Raw genomic sequence first — 20,940 nt, 5'->3', positions numbered from 1 at the left:
TTAGGAATAACATCGTTTTTAATGGTAAAATATAGAAATAAATGAAAAATTATTTCTATAAAATATTCTTAATTTTTTTTAAACAACAGGTTTAGACATCATAAAATACAACACAACATAATTAATATTTACCATATAAAATACCATACAATGCCAACCGAAAAACCTGGCTTCAATTGATAGCAGGAGTTCTCTATCTAGTTTTTTATAGAAATTTGTGTCGCACGTCGACGACTGGTAATTGATATGAGAAGTGATAGCGCAGTTTCCCCGTAAAGGCCGCCTGAATTCAAATGACTATTACGCGGGACCGTGTCAAATACACGCAGTTGTTTACTACGGGGATTATTTTAACGTCTAATGTTTTTCGTCCTATCTCTTACGGTTTTACCGGAAAATAGCTCGTAAACAAGATTTTCAATATTACGAAATTGATAGTTTTCATTCGCGTTTTCTCGGTGAACCGATGGCCTAACGAACATTTTGCATAAACGTTGATTTGTTCTCCGAGAGAATCTTCTCTAGAATCAGTTTTTGTTTTTCCAATAAAGTATTATCAAAAACTTTTATTATTTAATAGCCATTTGACGTAGGTATACGATGTTTTTAAAAAACCTAAATAACACGTTTTCGATAAATCAAATTTATATAACTATATGTTGTTGTACGGTGTAGGTAGGTACTCTGTTATCATATTATATCGTTATTCAATGAGTCATTGCATAAGAACGACCTTTGGCGTTGTGTGATTTTATCAGACGTTCCGACATTCGTTATACTTTATACATAATTAAGTAACTCAATTTAACAATATTTTCGTCTGTATTTTGTTTATTTTTAATTATTTTAATTATAAATTACATGAACGGAGTTTACGATGAGCAAAAAAAAAATGGTCGTAGAAAATGGCTACAAGTATATATATATATATATATTGTTATGGGCTACGAGTTATCAAGGCTAAGTTAGTATGACCATGCCTTTTGTCGAGGGTAATGCGGATGCTACTATGACCATGACACGTGTCGGGATAGTAAGCGCACCAATAATTATAGTGCACTAATGATGCATTTGAGATGTTATTGCACATTCTCAAATTCGTGTCCGAATTTGCAACAACTACAAGGACACCTGGTTTCACCCAGAAGGCGGCAACTCGACGTAAACAAGAGACGCACCACAATATATAAGGGAGCCCGAAGACCAGCAACGGCAGATGTACCAAAGCTATCAACAACTGAGCACTTTCACGACACTCAGCCACTTATTTTGTTTGTTACATGTATTTTATTTATATGCAATAAAGACATATTTCGTTATTGAGTTTAACTTTCGTTCAAAATAACCATCTGGATTTAAATCTGATACTGGCACGCAACAGTATATATACATTGGCGTATATTTTTTTGCTTTTAAAAATGTTGAACTGTGCAGGCGTTGTTTAATTATAAAATATATCTATTCAAGATAGCAGTGGTATAGACAGGAATTTTCATTGGAGGAGGGGATATAATATTTACCCCAAAAAACTAGCTAATTTTCGTAAAGAAAAATTATTTTATTTTTTTTATAAATGGCAGTAGATAGGGGCGATGGCGCGATCGTCCCCTTCTAAAATTATCATTTATTTCTAATTTATAAGTTTAATATCAAACTTCAAATTTATAATGTAGTATAATTGTCAAAAATAAAAAATTGTGTTTCCTATATTTACACTAATAAATATTATGAAAACATTATCAAATAATGGGAGTTTAAAAATAAATCATTCAACACTGTAGGGTTTGTAGCTTCTGAGATTCGATAACCAATAACAATTTTCTGGGACCCGCAAGCAGCGAATGCGATGCTTGGGCGATGTTAAAAGTCCCTCGTCAAAACTATAATCCGAATACAAAAACTAAGAAGAGGAACTTAAAAATAATACTGCCGCCGGGACGATGATTTTAATCGCGCAATATGTGCACGGATTCCAAACTTGTGTATGTTTATTAATTACTTTGTACTGTCGTAACATAATAACTAAATATATATGTATTAAATAACTATTATTAATATTATTTGTGTTCGATACTTTGAATTAGGTAATTTCCATAAATAAGCAATTTTATATCGCCCTCTCACTTTCAAAGCACACGAGCCGCCACTGATAAATAGTATGATGTATACAATATAGGTATATAAAAACAGTCATGAGGGCAATCTCCCATATCATCCTGTGTCTACGCTCATGTTAGATACAAACATTGTTAAAAGACGTGTGTTGCAATAACATTTACTAAAAAAAAGTTTTAAAAAATTTAAATAAATGTATATATAGTTGTACGCCTTAAATGTAAGCATAGTGTACATAATTTATACCTTAACTAGTTATTTTATAAATTATCGCTTCGTTAATGTATCAAATTGTACAAAATATTTTGGTGGCCCGTACGATATCGTATGTTTCGTCTTGGTTCAGTATATTCGTATCAAATATAAATTACCGCTCAACTGTCAATAGGCAATGACGCAGTGTTCATGTTCGTTTATCGTGTTATTATAAGGTTACCGTTTAGTAATAGTTTTACAGTCATATGTGTTTACTGAGTTTGTAGGAAAACATAAGTTGTGTGCAACTCTAAATGCCATAATGACAATAGCTTTGCGTGCACAAATAAATAATTAATTCGATTTAAAATAAATAAAATATTATAATATATTTTATGTACAAATATATTCTATACTTTAACGTAAATCAAACTAATATTGTGTAGAATAACTAGGTAATCTATAAAAAAAACCTAATTAAAGTATGATTTTTATATATTATTTCATACTTTAACTAACATTCGTAAGTAATTCATGAAATACCTAGTTATTTCATAAAATAACAGAGTCAAACTCTTTAACTGTAACATATACATTTGTTTATTTGTATATTTGATCTTATTAGTACTTTTGGAAGGACTAAATTGACAATTTACAGTACTATAATATGTATATATTATATACAAAGTACATATTGATTTAATCAATTAGTTGACACAAGCTATAGTATAATATAATATCTTAGGGCCTAAGACTTAGGCTACTATTACTATATTTACATTAGCTAGTAAGTAGTATCAATTCTATCTTCAAACGTTTAGGAAAAAATATTGAGGTATTATGGTAATTTTAGATTCTGAACGAAATGATGAATGTATTGATTATACAATGATGCGTGTTTTTTTTCTGTTAATGTTTTTTTTTTGTGTCTGTGTACTGCAAAACTTGTCGAAATAATGCTTTAATTTAAAACTTCAGGGCCTCAGGGGTACCTACATTCCAATAGTAAAGTGAATATCATTGATACATTATAGAGGCCAAAAGTAAAAATTTTACAGTACTTTTCCAAAATATATTAAAAACAAAAAAAAAAAAATTACGAAAAAACGAGAATTTTTAAGCAAAATCAGTTATAGACAAAATCAATTTTTTTATATATAGTTGTATCTCAATCTCAAAAACAAACCAATGTAAATTCTTAAAATGTTCATAAAACATTTATATTAGTGTTATCTATATACAGTTGAATTTTCAAAATAGTTTGGTTTATTTTTTTGAAAAACTTAAAAATTTAATACAATACATAAGGTTTCTTATAAGTTGTTCTTATTGTAGTTAAAAAAAAATCTAAAATCGTTAGTCACAAATAAGTGTTTAAAGTTCAAATTTTTAGAAAATATGTCAAAATTGCGAAAATATACAAGTCATTTTGCATTTTGTAGTTGAAAATTCATAACAATTTTGGTATTTATACCTTAGCTTAAAAAAATTCAACACTAAAGGTTCATATAAGTTTTTCTTCAAATAGCTAAAGAGAAAATTCGAGCGTCATTATAAGAAAAATGTTATGAACCTTTAATTTTTAAATTTTTACGAGATTGCGTAACGATAATGATTTATACTCAAACGATTTTAAATAATTATTGTTATTATTCAAAAAATATAAGTCGTAGATATTTGAGAATTTGACCAGTTCTTTAGATTCGCAATTTCTTTACATAATTTACTTAATTTCAAATTATTTAGCTAATTTTTAAGGCTAAATGTATGCATTTGTTATTCGTTTTTGTTTAGTTTTTATTTTATACATTATACATTTCGATTAAATTTTTTCGGCTAAGTCAAAAATACTTGAAAATTGAACACAAAGTTACTCATAAGTAATTATTTATTTTGAACAATAGCTACGAGGCAGAGGGGGTTAAGATGCTTGTATTATTATAATGGAAAAAAATTGAATATAACATTAAATAAACAAAAATAATAATAAATAAATAAAAACATAAGAACCTGCAAATCATACTACATGCTGATACATACAAATATGTTTTAAAAAACTACTGATATCTCAACAAAAACATTTCGTGTAAAAAATTGCTAAGTCAAAAAAACCTGGTCATCTTCAGCATTATAATAAGGTGTGATATCATTAATAATTGCTAAGTAAATTAAATTTAAAATAAGTGTATTCTATCTCAATAATTTATTTAATTTGCTAGAATTTATTTCGACAAATAAATATGTCTGTTTGTAACTGGACTATTTAACAAATTTCCATGACAAATGTAACTAAATTTGTTTTATAAAAAAAGTCTTTATTATTAATTTATAAATAAAATAAATTCTCGCAAAGTAAATAAATTATTGAGATAGAATAGATTTATTTTAAATTTAAATTATTTAGCATTTATTCATGATATCAGATCTTTATAATGCCCAAGTCTAATAAATGACTATTTTTTTTTTAATTTAGTGTACATAGCAATATTATTAATGATATCACATCTTTATAATGCTAAAGATGACCAGTTTTTTTTGACTTAGCAATTTTTTACACGGAGTTCGACGAAGTGTTTTTGTTGGGATAATATATAACATAATGCAGTATAAAAATTTGTCAATTTTGTTCCAATAATGTGGCTTACTGAATGATTTTAAAGCAAAATACCTTTATGAAAAGTTGCAGAGGAGAGTTATATCGGGTGAAGTATAAGACTCGATTTTTGATATTTTAATTTTATACCAATTATTCACAAGTAAAAAGTGAAAAAAAAAAAACAGAAAACGCAAAACGATTTTATCGAGTTCGAAAATGAAATATCGAAATTCGAGTCTTATACATCAGTACGTCACCCAATATAACTCTCCTCTACAACTTTTAATTAAGATATTTTTCTCTAAAACCATTCTGTAAGCCGTATTATTAGAACAAAATTGGCATGTTTTACAGTAAAAAAGTTGTAATTACGGCCGTCGTGTGCTGCTACGTCAGAGTTGTCCTGAAATGATAATAGGAGCCTATGTGTACATTGTCGCGGTCCGGAGAGCTCGGTGCAATCTCAGTCTTGGGCGAATGCGGCACGAGCCGTACACGTCGCCCGCGACTGAAATAGTTTACCTGCCACTCTTGCAACACAATATTCTTAATAAGATCTTGTTTGTCATGAGAAATCGTACAATAAAAATATATTGGTATTAAACATGATACCAAAGTTTGTGTAGAATTTTAAGCTTATCACAGAAAAAGTGATAACATTTCAGGACCTATAGATGCTATGTCAACAGCTGCAGTGACTACGTGAAAACTGTAGGATTATCGATTGATTAAAATTTAAAGAGCCGAAATTAGTTTAATGAGCTGGTAACCTTTATTTATATAATAAAACTATTGAACATTTAAAGATTGTTTAACGGATGAATACAATTTTAATCATTCGGTAGGGCGCTAACGGATCGTTAAACGTTTAGCGAACGTTCATGCATCCCGGTATTTGCATTTATTTATAATTATCACATCTTTATGGTGCTTAAAGGTCTGTTTTTTTTTTTTAATTAACCGTTTTTTATACGTTATTTAACGAAGTGTTTATGTAGTGGTATCCATAATTTAGAAAGTCTATGTTTGGAAAATTTATTATTTAATAATATTGTGATAAAGTGATATCAGTAAATTATAATAACGCGTAAATATTATATTAAACATAACAATTATAATATTCTTAAATGTTTGTGACTTAAAAACGTTATCTCACAGTCATCTGTCACTTCACCAGTCAAAATTAAATTATAAGAACAATAAATTAGCTACGTTGAATGGTTGTTGTGATGTAAATAAATAAATGGTAAGAATATTTGAAAGTATATTTTTATTGATTTGATAGTTTATTATAAATTATATTATTCTGTTGATTATAGGCCTATAATAGTATTGATCTTATAATATGAACGTACAAGGACTTGGATGGCACCATGTCTTTTCCTAACTCACCAGGTAGGTATGTTTAATTTCTTCCTTATTATTATTGTGGTTTTTTAGGCTTAACATTTTTAATACCTACCAATTAAATTGTATTTATTATAGGATATCAAAGTACATAGCAGTATCAAGGTTTACTTAAAGTGTACCGAAATATCAATACCAGTGGCGTAGCTAGATACTTTTTCTTGGGTAGTGTAATGAGTTAAAAGTATGATACAAAGTTAAAGTATAGGGTTATATTTAAATATTTGTTTCTTCAGTTATGTATCTTCAACTCATTGTTTTATGAGATATAAAAGCCGTCGTGTTGACTGTCGTAGCCTGTTTTATAGATGTTAATTAGTACATGAATTTACAGATAGCACTATTAATCATTTGTGTGTTGCTATTGTCATAATATATGCTATTGTTATAATAATTTATGTTTGTACAGCTTCAAAGATTATTAATTTTCTTAAATCTAAAAATTACTTAATTAATAATAATTATCTTTTGTTAATTATTGTTTGTGCAACTGTACGAATAATATTTTTATTTAATAAGGAACAATTATTGTTTGAATGAATAGATCAGTTAATTACTAAGCTAAGTACAACTATTCAATTTATAACTTAGTATTAATGATACAATGATACAGCAAGAATACATAGTTTTTTTTTTAAAAATTTATATATGACTAGGTTGCATGAATGCTTTTATCAGATTAATGATAATCTCTTTTTATTTGAGTGTGGCTAAATTGGTTTGTTTTTTTGACTGTTTGTGTTGAATGTTTGTATATCTTAATTTTTTTCTTGGTTTGAAATCTACAGAGATTGTAGTTGTTCTTCGTTTTTTTGTTATTGTTGTATTTTGTGCATGTTGTGCAATAATGTGCATTATATGTATAATGTGTGATGCTACTAAAAATGCCAGCTACTAATTTTAAACTCCATCCAAAAGTTTGGTATAATAAGGATATGCTTTAAGCCTGTATTGATCTTATAGTTTAAATAAGGTACCAGTTGGAAGTATTATAGTATTTTCTTTATTGTTGACTGTTGCTAATCCAGTGGTTAATACAATTTTGAGGTTTGCTTGCACAATTACATCGTGTCAAGTGCTCTTTTCCGATGTAAAAGTGGTATCTATGCAGTTTCTGTATCTATCTATTAAGCCCGCTGTAGTGGTCAAAAAGAGTTTTGTTTCGTTGATTTTTATACCTGTTATAACTCTTCTAAGAGGAAGATAAAAATTTTGCATATGACAAATTTCTGAACAGTGTAAGCTGCTAATTTACGCTATTTCTGTAAAAAATCAGTTATCTACCATTTGAGCATCTTCCATCATTGAGCATTCTATTATAAGATAATTCGTTATTATTAAGCATGATTTGTATGGAATTTTGTAAGTTCTGTTTTTTGTAATAATTGAATTCTTGAAATGGGTTGAATGTTGATTGTATTTGAGATGTCATAAAAGTCTATCTTGAGACTGTTAAAAACCGTTAAGTTTATCTTTGGTGCGTTACAGTCATATGCAATGAATCCTATTGCCTGTTATAGCAGAGTAAAGTTGATTATTGGTGTAAGATACATCTTGCTAAGGTTAGATACTTAGATAAATATATATATTTTTATTATTATTATTATTAACATAATATAGTAGTAAATTTCTTTTTTTTTTTTTTATTAAAACATAATTTTGTCTTAGGTAATTATTATATAAAAATTTAACTATTTTTAGTATATAATATATTCATAAATTAAACTATAAAAAAATTTTTTTTGTATCAGTGAGTATATGGTTTCATTCTTCTGATATGAATTACGTCGATAGTTATTTTGTTATTCAGTTTTAATTGAACTTGGTAATTTAGGTAATTTATTTTTTTTATTATTTTAAAGGGACTCCTATGTTTAGATGTGAGTTTTTGAGATTTACATAATTCATTGAATGGAAATATGATTAATACTGAGTCTCCTGGATTGAAATTAATCATTCTATGAGATTTGTCATGATATTTTATTTGTTTGTTTTGTGTATCTTTTATCATTAGAGGAATTTTATTTCTTATTTCGTTTAATTCTATTAAAGATTTGTCGTATGGTGAATTATTGGAAATTATTTTATTATCTATTGGAAAGGAGGGTTCAAAACCATGCATTAAGTAAAAAAATAGACTGTCCTTAGTACTGGTTTGTTGTATAGCATTCTAGCTTAGAGTAATATATTATGGTAGATAATATGACCACCTATGTTGATTATCATTATCAGTATAATTTTTTATTTAATTTCAAAGAACGTCATTAATTTTTTCTATAAATCCTTGTGTTTGAGGGGAGTAGGTTGTTGATAATATCTGTTTAATGTCTAGATTGTCATATATGTCTGATACTAACATATTTTTTGAATAATTTGTTTTAGTTCTTTAATTTCATTGCTTATTTTATTTTCTTCTTCAGTTTGGTTACTAATTTGATTTAATTGATTTTTTATTATTATACCGGTTTTAAATTCTGAGGGAATTTGAGGTATATGACCTGTGATCATAAATTCTATCATTTCGTATTTCCTTACATTTTCTTTTAATTCATTTAAATATTTGTTACCCATAATACCTATATACCTTGTAATATTCAGTCTAAGACCTTTCATGATATTATGAACAATTTCTTCTTGTAACATGTTTTTATCTATTTTCCTACCCAAAGATTCTGCTTCATTAATGTATGCAGTATGCTACCGTAGATTCATCTTCTAATTGTTTTCTTTTTTCTAATATTAGTCTAATCATTTCGGTTGAGTAATTGGTTCGAATTCTTTGCATACATTTTCCTCAAGGTTCACCCATTTTAATGCTGGTGATGTCATCTTGTATATTATCAAAAAAAGTTAATGCAGGTACCTCAAGAAATGCTGTGATGTATAATTTTTTGTCATCATCTGACCAACCGTTTATTAGAGCGGCTTTATTATGTTGTTTTAAAAACGAATCTATATAGGTAGTCTGGTATTGAATTCGAAAATTTATTTGGTTTAAAATAAGCTCTTTTTTTTATCATTTATTTCAATTTTTTTGTTATTATTGATAGGATTACCAAAGAATGTTAGAGAGAAAAAAAAATCGCTTTCTATGGATTCTCCTTTTAAATAATTTAATAATTTGTTTTTAATCTCAACAACTGTACCGATTGGCGGTTGATACTAAGTTTCTCCTGTTAAGTTCTAAAATTAGCCCGTCTTTATTTAATTTATGAACCCAGAATGTTTTAATCTCAGAAAAATGTACTTCGGTAAATATTAAGTTATTAAATTTGTTAATGTTATTAGGTATGTTAGTAAAAATTACTTTAATAATATGATATGAAATATGTTATGATGAATATTATTAGGATGGGTTTATCATATTTATAATGTTAATTTAATAAAATTTTATTTATTGGATACTTTAGAAATTAATCTTTATAAAGATTTGTACTATTGTATTTGATTTTTTGTTTGACATTAACAAATATATGCTTTTTTAAATATTTTATTTAACTTGTTTATTAGCAAGTTATATTATTATAAAATTATATTAGTTTATTGGCAAATATACAATTTTTGTATTTCAAATTGTATGTTAACAATTTTTATTAAGTTTAATGGCAACCTTTATGACCTTTTATTTTATACTAAATTTGTTTATTGGCAAGTTATATTTTATTAATATATTTGTTTAATGGCAACTTTATAATTATTTATGTTTATTTATTTATTTAATTATTATTATTTTTTTTTTTTAATTATTGGCTGTAGTAACATTTTTTGAAGGTATTATACATTTGTAATCTTAAAGAAAAAAAGAAAAGACTCTCAGTTTATAAAAACTGAAGTTGTATTAGGTGCCACTTTGTAATGAGTTAAAAATATGATATAAAGTTAAAGTATAGGATTGTATTTAAAAATTTATTTCTTCAGTTATGTATCTTCAAATTATCATTTTATGAGATATAAAATGAGGGATGGGTACAAGTCTTTTCTTTCTAAGAGGTGGTAATGTATAGAAGATATTTATTAAGTATATTTTTTACTTACCTTTAGAACAAATTATCGGACTTGGTGTAGTAGATCTTAAATTATCAGAAGAGATAGAGGTATATGTATTATAATAAATAAATCGAAAAATAGAGTTACAGAAAATCATATTTATTACATTTATAAAAATTAACAGAAAAATAGAATGTTTATTGAGAATATGTTAGGTGAGCGACTGAGCCGACGTGTTGACTGTCGTAACCCTTTTTATAGATGTGAATATGCCACGTTTGTACATGAATTTACAGATAGCACTATAAAATCATTTGTGTGTTACTATTGTCATAATAATTTATGTTTGTACAACTTCAAAGATTATTAATTTTTTTAAATCTAAAAATAACTTAATCAATAATAGTTATCTTATGTTATTTAATGTTTGTACAACTGTACAAATATTGTTCTATTTAATTTTCTTAAATCTAAAATCAATAATAATTACCTATCTTATGTTAATTAATGTTTGTGCAGCTATACGGATAATATTTTTATTTAATTTTCTTAAATTTAAATAATGATATATCATAATGTATATATCATTACAGTAGGCCTGATATTTTGATGAGATAAGGATTATCAATGAATATTATTATTAAAAAAGAAATATTATATAAAACATTCATATTTGAAAAAAAGTGGGTAGGTTTGGGCCTACCAGGCATACCTGCTGGCTATGTCACTAACCAACACCACTTACATATTGATCCTGCAATTACTGCACTGTTAACTACAGCCAGAACAGTGCATATGCTGTAAAATGTGGACTATGTATTTCACATAGGATTTAATCTGTAACAATAAGGGACAGCAAAATTGAAAAAAACAATTATAGACTGCATTGGACATAAAACCAGACATGTGTTATACAAATACTCATATATTGAAAGACTTAGAATAGCAATTATTCTATGTATTGCAAATTGTAATTTGTATTTATTTTTTGTTTACAGGTTATACCATTGCAGAGCATTTATGGGGGTCTAGTAAAACATCAAGAATTACAATGAGACAGGTAAATGTAACTATATTTAATAGTATAATTGAAGAAACATTTTTTAGGGTGAAATTCTGCACACACATTAAATTATTAAGCATAAATAATATTAACAATAAATCATATTATGCAACCGATGAAAGTATAATATAATAATAATTATTATATTTTATAATAATGCGTTATTTAAAAATAGATACACATTTACACATTTTATGTTTTTATTATTATTATTATTTGTGGAGTGTATGGACATATTATACTAGTAAAAACATAAAAAAAATGTATTGAATTGGATTCATTTTGGTTTTATACCAGTTAAGCATAAAAAATAAACAGGTCACTGTATTTATAATAATGTACTTAAATAATTCTGTTTACTGAAATTATATTCTAAAATTACTAATATGAATTCAATTGTATACGATTTATATCCGTTGAAAATTTAATCTGAGTTCAAATACTAGACGTACATTTTTTTCACTCTATCATTTTCCAGACACATTGCACCGTATATTTTCCGTTACATTGACATTGATTCTGTCTGGTCTGTTGGTAGTCACGACGAACATTCGACAATTATTTGGTTATTTAATTTTATCGAGTCGTTAATTTATTATTATTATTTTTTTTTATTAACTATTATATTTGTCTACATAAACATTGGCGTGGTACCTATTTTCTTTAGTTTGCTACCTCTTTATTGCGAAGCCGCCGCCAATCGATTCTTTTCGCAGCGATCTAGAACTGCGTTATCGAACTTTCAGGTCCGCAATTTTAATTGTCGAGGCGGATTTATACTAGACAGCCGCCATAATCGGATACGGGCGATACGGCTCCGGGCCAAAAGTTCAACAACCTTTTACTGAGATGTTTCAAACATTTTTTTTTATCTCCAGTCATTTACTTGATAATTACGAGATAATATAATTATCCCTATAAGCTCGTTAAAATCTGAAAGATAAAAATACAAAATAATAATTTCTTTTATACTTAAAATTGAATCTTAACAAATTTTTACAAATCAAAATATGTGTTATGTGTATTTAATAGTTTTGAAATTATTTAAAAAATTCAATATTGAAAAACTCGGCTTTTTCCTCGTACTTATATTGTATGATATTATAGTTTCTTTGATATTATTAACTCTATGAAGTATAAAAATCATTTTAAACTAGTTGCCAATTGGGTAGATATATATTATTGTATCCCTGTCACTATACATTGGTATTTGGCAAATACATTTACAAATACATATTTTTTTTAACACCATATGATTCGGTTTCATTATTGCTATTTTCTTGTGTATAGTTATTCATTTTATTGGCCTTCTAGTAGTTCTAATAATAAAATATCTAAGGTCGCAACTCGCAAGCTATATTTATTTTTATTTGGATATAAATATAAAACTACATTCAAAGTGGCGTACGATTTTCCTGTTTATTTTTCTTTGTCTAAAACTACACGTTCAATAAGTAAATGCGAATAGAAATAACTCTCTATGATAAACATAATATATTTATTACTTCTTTTGACTACATGAACTATATCTTTATTTTGGCTAACGCGTCATAACGAAATAGCTAAGTATATCCGCCTTGGAAGGTGAAATCAATAGACCAACATGACCCTGAACGATCATAAACATTTGATTCCGTTAGTGAATGTATTAATTTTAAACCATGATATTTTTGCCCGTTCAGGAAACGCCTCCGATGGAATCCGATTTGCCTTTTGATTTCAACTCAATCAAAGAAGAAGAATTTGACAAGTTTGTCGATTTTGTTGTATTGGATAAACCTGCAGATCCAAATAATTCAAATCGAGCAGAGAGTTCATTACCCAGAAATCTCAAATTGAAAAAAACTGGAAAAAAAGTAAGTATTAAAATAAAATAAAATTTAAACATTTAGTTACGATTTATTAACCAATTATTTTTATAGATTGCTGGCGTTAAAAGTGCCATATACATTCCATCAGGCACAAGATATGGTCCATTAGTAGGTGAAGTGTGCGTCACAGAGCACGCACCAAACGGAAAACGGAAATACTTCTGGAGGGTAAGTTTTGTTAAAAATTAATGTAGCTCTTTCATAATTCTTTCAAACTAATAAATTTCCTACCTATTGGGTTTAATGATGCTTTCTTATCTTTGTCCGTACCTTATTTTTATCGTTGGATAAACGGCTTCCGCAGAAAAAAAAATTAAATTAAAGCTCAGTCATGTCAGTAGGTACACTTAATTTTTTAAAAGAAGTAGAGTTCATTAGGAAACAAATTTTCATCTAGTGAAATAACACGTATGGATTATATGAAAAAAATGGCTAATGTATGATTTTTTTTATACTTCTACTTATACATGCATTTTTTTTATAACACTAAAATGTAATATTATTTTAATAAAAAATTCACAATATATGATTTTTCTGTATACGTTTTATAATTTACTTAGTTTACACCAATAAAAATTTAACCACACCTCTTTTAAGACAGCTTTAAGTCTGTATGAAATGAAAATGAACTTGTGATGTAAATAACTGGAGCCGTTTGGAAATTTCCTGTTCGTAAAACCTTTTTGACTTTTTTCCCGTTTAGAAATTGATCTTTTTTGTAAAACGGGAGCCGATTAGGAAAATGGTAGCCGAATGGGCTATGAACATAAATATTAGGTCCAATACTCGTGCTAGCCCAATAGATAATTTTTGGCGGAAAATGCGCCGATAGGTAAATTTGCTTTGGCTATTTAGACAATACCTTTCTTCTATTAACTATCACCTAATAGAAATATTAAGTAAATACATTTTCAATTAATTTTCGTTTACTTAATATCTCGAATTATTACAGATTTATAAAGAGAACAAACCGTTCTATTACATAAATACCTACGATGAAACGAAATCCAACTGGATGCGGTATGTAAGTGCCCCATATTCACCACAGTCACAGAATCTGATCGCTTGTCAATGCGGAGTGAGTAAAAATTATAAATTAAAAAAATTATTCGATGAATTAATATAATATATTTGTAATATGAACTTATAGTCAAAAATCCTATTTATTTATGTATTTAATGTTTTATTTTTATAGACTGATATATTTTTTTATACAATCCGACCAATTTTTCCAAATGAAGAACTTCTTGTTTGGTATTGTCGTGAATTTGCGGAAAGGCTAAACTATCCATCAAATGTTGAACAGATGATACAAGGAATGCAAGGAAGTAAGTAAAAATATAATGAATAATGATTAACGAAAAACGAACATTAGATTTTTGATTAGAAACGTATACGCTTATTTAGTATTAATTTTGTTTTACGCACAGGTGTATAAGTTTTGCCTATATACAACGCCGCGTTACAATTATGGCGAATAATGATCATACACTTAAATAACTAACAAATATAAACGAACTCTACGGAGCGGACATTCACGTTAGATTAGAATTCGTTAAACATTTAAAAAAATTTTTTGAGTAACTAGCATAAATTTCATATAATTTACCTAATAATTATTATTTTGTAGTTATAAACATGTATAACTGTACAATGATAAATAAATTAGAAACAATGGTTTTTAAATTTGTTTTTATTTTTAATTTTAATTTAGCTACATTAATTTATCATTAACTTTTAATTTTGTTTTACAGAAACACAAACTTTTACGTTTCCTACATTACCCATGCTAGCCGATGGTGCAGATACGATGTCATCATCATCAACTTCTTTAACACCTCCACCATTGCCTTCAGATAGTGGCGACTTTACACTTAAATCTGGTAATCGGTTTTACTGGCAGGACGATGATGTACGTAACGAGTTTGATAAAGCAATGACTAATAATGTGACGTCAATGCGTCGTGTAGTAATTAGTTCAATCAAAGAATACATAGACAATGGAAATACTGACTTTTTGCAGTTAGATGAGTTACGAATGAGACCCGTAGACGACGAAGAAAAAGCTCAAGGGTACGCTCAATCTCATTTAGTACGATCTGACGAAGGATATCACAGCCACACACACCACAACGATGCACCTACACCACCCGAACATTTATCCGATTTTGACGATAGTTCTAACTGCATTTTGGATTACAGGTAAATATTTTTAAACAATTTGAATCAAATAAAACGATTTACATAAGAGTTCAATTTACGTTTTAACTTTAATACAATTTTTTAATTAAAAAATAAATTATTTATTTTTAGTAAAAAATCGAAATTGCCAAAACCTGACAAAGAAGCAATTGAAATGGAAACTAACGAGTTTCTCAACGTGAAAATTAAATTACACAAAGCATCCCAGTACAAAAAAGATTCAGACCAATCACAAAAAGAGCAAACGCCACCTCTGGTCGTAGTGTCGGCTGCCGAGTCAGTGATTGTCGTCCGTTCCCAGTCACCCAAAAGATACGCTGAACCATCATCGCCCAGTGCACTGTGCAATGATACAATCGAATCGCTTCCGAAAAAAATTAAGCTCGATGCACCCGTTGCGTCGCCCCCGCCATCGGTAATCTATCAATACCCCGGAGATCATAAATCACTGTTGAAGAAACTTTTGCTGCAAAACAAAGATTCGAGACCCTCGGCAGTACCAGCACTGATTTCTCCGTCGATTACTGCTCCGCCACAAATGCCGGTTGTCGACCCAACTTATATACAACGTGGCTACATCAACGCGTCAGTCAGTCCAGATTCGTTTACTAAAATACTGTCGCCCTTACACCAAATCCACCGTAGCCCATCGCCACCTGCAATACTGGTCTGCCCTACTCCCCCTGGTCAACAGATGCAATATATGCCGTACCACCACCAACCGCATTTATTCCCACCGCAGAACGGTGCAGATGGCTATCAGTGCCACTCTTCTGGCAATCATCCGGTGGAATCCAGCGCCAACAGTCCGCCGGTGGGCTCCATCTCACCGGACGGCGTGTCGTCGTGCGAAAATCCTGGAATCACTAGTAACTTGCGTGGGTACAGATCTCTGCCCTATCCGATCAGCAAGAAAAACGGAAAACTGCAATACGAGTGCAACGTATGTCACAAGACGTGTGGTCAACTGTACAACCTGAAAGCACACTTGAGAACGCACTCCCGCGAAAAACCATTCAAATGCAAGACATGTGGAAAGAGTTTTACACAAATGGCTCATCTGGAAAAACACAACTACGTACATAACGGTAAGCGAATTCACCCCGAACACGTTGTATATATACGTATACAATATACATATTATAATGTAATGATAACAATAATTATTATATGAATGATAGTTAATTTTATTGTTTATTACAGGAGTACGTCTGCACGAATGTGATGTGTGTCAAAAACGGTTTAATTGCAATTCTAACCTTAAAACACACTCGAGGGTACATACCGGTGAAAAACCGTTCGTTTGCGAGATATGCTCGTCAAGGTTCACTCAACTAGTGCATTTAAAATGTCACAGACACATCCATACCAATGAGCGACCGTACGCCTGTCACTCTTGCCAAAAATCGTACGTTAGCTCCAGCGGGTTGAAGTCAGTACTCATTTATAATGCCAATTATTTTTTTGGCGGTGTCTTTAGGTGGAAATAGTTACTAACGGTGTATTTGTTTTTGTGCTGACTTTAGAAGCCACTGGAGGACCAAGACCACTGTCTGTAGGCCGCCATACACGGTTGGCAAGGACGATGCTGCTGAACAACAGATTTCTAGTCCTGATTACCAGGCGTATCATCAAAATAATTACTCAAACGGTATAATGGAACATGCCGACGACACAAATCAAAATATCTATGATGGACCGCACGTTAGTGACAAACATAATGATGATGACGACATGTATCTGCAACCACATCATCAATAGGTAATGACGCTCGTCCAACCGGAAGAGATTCAACGACCATCGGTTATCGAACAGAGGCACTTAATCAAGTGCACATAAGGAGACGTGATTGCATTCTAAGGCTATGGATATTAACTGTGTATCATAATTTCAATGGCCGTAACAAGTGAATTCGACAACCATTACCATTTGTGGCCCCTCCCCCTCCTACAAACGTAAAGGCTAATTATTAAAGAAGTATTTTTTCTGGCGAAAATCTATAAGCTCAAAGAAGCCAAATATTTATTTAAATGAAAGTTTGTCAAATAAAAGAGGAATTCTTTTCTCAGAGCAGATAAAGAAAACTGCATTTGACAATTTTTTTTTGTTTTTAGTGGTCAATTTATAGACAAAAAAATGTACTGATTGTTAATTTTGTATAGTTTTGTGCTTCTAAAACAGATATAGGTAATTTAAATGTTCCTAATGTTGTTTCGAGTTTTTTATTTATGAAGATTGTAAAATGTAAAAATATAAATACATATAATATATCTACATAAATTATATACCTACTATAAAATAATTAATTAAATTTATATTATTGTATTGTTATTGTATGATATGAATGATGTTTTATCTTGATGTTGATCTCAGTTATGTTTTGTAGATAACGATTGTGTTGAATATAGTGAAGGAATTTTGGTTGTAATATTTTTCTTTGTGATTTGATAGTGAAGACACTAGTTTTTTAAGGCTATATTTTTTTCTCGAATTTTATTTTCGAATCCCACGGTAGAGGTTCGGCACCCGGCGTGGCGAACGGTTATCGTCGAACGCTGACGGATTGACACAATGTCATCGACTACCGGAGTTGTTGGATAAATCACAACACCGAATTTAAGTTGACGTAATGTCAAAAAAAGGTTTATTGAAATAACGACGGAGCTCGAGTGGAACACCACGGGCCAATGTAATATATAACAGATATATAGCGAACAGATGAATAATAGCTACAGTATTATACAAGTGACTAATATAATAATAATAATAATAAGAGCGTTGGCCGAATAACAATGAGAATATCAAATAAAATAATAACAATATATAGAGATATATAGAACAGATTATTAACCAACACGATAATCAAAGATAATACTACAATAGTAATACTATAATAATAATAATAATAATAATATAAATAATTAAGAAACGGGAGATAATAAGGAGATTGCCGGGGTCGTGGTCATTAGCATAATATCGCGATAGCCCGCCGATTTGGTATCTCGAAGTATAATAATAATAAACCAATTCACACGAATCGTCTTGGCGCGAACAGAATAGTTTAAAAATTAGTTATCGACTATCTTCACCCAAAAAGTATCTTTATAATATTATATACCTATACATACAACGTATATTATATAGATATTATTTATAATATTATGTTCATACAGAATATGTTTTTTTACGATTTTGGTTCAAATAAATGATTACGGCGGATAATGATTAATGTTGAAGTACATATTTATCTATAATTATATGAAGTTATTATGATAATATATTTAATGTAAAATCAAGTGTAATTTGATCATTGTTTGTTCAGTTTGTTGTATGTTATCACTTACCAGACCATACTTAGAGAACACTACTTTGCGTATAGTAATTCTACCTGATGAATAACTATGTGTTACGTTAAAGTACTGACTATTAATCCAGCATATTTTTATTAGTTATTGCAAGTATATTAGTTAAAAAAAAAAAAAAACGAAATCAAGCTACATATTTAGTACTTAGTTAATATACCACACTCTGTAGTTTGTATTGAATTAAATACAATTACACATTTTCACTGTCATTGTTAGAACAAATTTAATAGGTACATAAACATTTTTATTACTCATAAATCATAATGAATCATTCTCAAAACAAATTAATTAAAAGAAAACATCATACCTATTATTATTATTATTTTATATTGTATTATAAAAATATAAATATAAAATATATTGTATAAATATTTTTATTATTTTTGTAAATGGCCATCTATAAGCATCTATTATTAAATAACATGGTTTATATATTCGCGTGTAAGCTTCTGGGGGTTTTTCTATATACCTACCTAAATATATATATATTTATTTTTTGATTGATATAATATGCATTTAGTCACTATAGACTATGAATCGGTATAGAACGGGGAAGAGTTGTTTTAATCACCGACAGCTATAAACTTAGTTTACTGATATTATTCGGTGTATTATTAACCTTTTGTCTCTTTATTTTGGCTGTGCAATACAGGAATATAGGATATTGATTATTGAGAATAGGCACATAACAAATTGTGATGACCTTGGATAAACGCATAGTTCGCACTACAATAATTTGCGTGGCGTAGTTGCTTTTGATGGTCCAGAAAGAGGTGGTCTAGGACAAACGGATAGGTTATTATGTAGCATATTGTTTAAGGTCCTACCAGCAGTAGGAATCTAATGATAATACAAAAGACCAAATGTCATCAAAATCGTCTCATTTTAAATGCTGAAATTCTCTTTTACATAAAATAATAGTATTAATTTTGACAATGTTAAATGTTTAATGTTTAATTTTGTTATGTTTTGAGTTTTTAAAACTATTTCTGTCAACATAAATTATATTATAAGCTGTTCTTATTAGTTACGTATAGATATGATATTTACTTAACCTAACCTACCTAGGCATTTTATAATTCATGCCTTATCAATATAAAATATATTAAATATTAAAAAAGAAAGACGAAAGTATACCTTTATATTTCTACATTTAGTTTTAAATTGAAAAGTTTATATTTCTATCCACTATACTAATATTAATATTAATAGTTTGAACTATTAATACCTTTTATATACCTACTACTAAAATACTTAACAAAATATTCTCAAATATCTTTACCATTTGAAGAAGCATTAAATGTATTTATTTACTCACATAAGTGTGATTTAAAATAAGATTTTACAATTTTTGAATAACTTAATTTCACATTAATATGAGAAAATCATCAAATTTCAACTCATTAAAAATAAAAAATTAATAAAATAATTTGCAAACTTGTAATTTACTGATTTATATAAACTGTTAAACTCAATAAGACTCCTAAACTTTTTTAACTTACTTTAACATATAAAAATATTAACGTAAATGATTGATAATAGAAAATAGGTATTATCAATAAAGAATAGTTTTTGGCTTTGTCAGAATAATAAAATAACTACCTACTTATTTAAAATTTCAGTAATTTTTTAACTATAGAAATTTTGCTATTGGTATTCTTCATTTAAAATATACCTAATTTCATCAAAATTTGAACTTTAAAAACTCATTAAAAAAAAATCCTGCATATTATGAATCTTTAATATTTCAAAATATCCTTAAAAATAAGACTCAAAAATCGTTTAATAAATTTATTTAAGTTTTTCGTTTATAAACTACAAAAAAAAAAAATTGTTTTGTTTATTTTTCTTAATTCTCCTCCTCCAAAATTAAAATTATTAAGAAAAGTGCTAGTAAAAAGTAAAGTTTCCATATTTTATTTTAACGAGATACTTAAAATACCTTCACAGATTGAGTACGACCACTGTTCTACTTATAATATATCTGTGGTTCTATATTAACTTCAATGCATATTATAACAAGACGATTTTAATATTTTACTTAATTTGGTGTGACCTTAACATTTTGAAAAGTGCGAAGTATGACATTCCATATATGAATTATAGCCACGCAATGATTATTGTCCACATCAAAGTATC

At 28.5% G+C, this 20,940-nt stretch overlaps 1 protein-coding gene across 7 annotated transcripts in view; it reads left to right on the top strand.

Moving 5' to 3' along the window:
• LOC114124190 (PR domain zinc finger protein 1-like) overlaps positions 1–17,852 on the top strand; it is a 65,591-nt gene extending 47,739 nt beyond the window's left edge. Inside the window, exons 1-12 of one of the 7 annotated variants that reach the window (XM_050206350.1) lie at positions 5,325–6,152; positions 6,226–6,301; positions 6,392–6,478; positions 11,299–11,360; positions 13,046–13,219; positions 13,286–13,402; positions 14,187–14,312; positions 14,430–14,562; positions 14,989–15,436; positions 15,548–16,524; positions 16,640–16,868; positions 16,963–17,852. In XM_050206350.1, the coding sequence (XP_050062307.1) occupies positions 11,352–11,360; positions 13,046–13,219; positions 13,286–13,402; positions 14,187–14,312; positions 14,430–14,562; positions 14,989–15,436; positions 15,548–16,524; positions 16,640–16,868; positions 16,963–17,197 (2,448 nt within the window). In that variant the 5' untranslated portion in view covers positions 5,325–6,152; positions 6,226–6,301; positions 6,392–6,478; positions 11,299–11,351 and the 3' untranslated portion in view covers positions 17,198–17,852. Of the gene's footprint in view, positions 1–5,324; positions 6,153–6,225; positions 6,306–6,391; positions 6,498–11,298; positions 11,361–13,045; positions 13,220–13,285; positions 13,403–14,186; positions 14,313–14,429; positions 14,563–14,988; positions 15,437–15,547; positions 16,525–16,639; positions 16,869–16,962 lie in introns of those variants that run through there. The other 6 variants (XM_050206349.1, XM_050206351.1, XM_050206347.1 and 3 more) reach the window with 6 other exon arrangements.
• The last annotated feature ends 3,088 nt before the right edge of the window (positions 17,853–20,940 follow it).

This window comes from Aphis gossypii, chromosome X (assembly GCF_020184175.1).
Source record: "Aphis gossypii isolate Hap1 chromosome X, ASM2018417v2, whole genome shotgun sequence".
In the NCBI taxonomy this organism is placed as follows: domain Eukaryota; kingdom Metazoa; phylum Arthropoda; class Insecta; order Hemiptera; family Aphididae; genus Aphis; species Aphis gossypii.
Note: the sequence above shows the minus strand (reverse complement) of the source record. Positions and strands in the feature narration are given on the sequence as shown.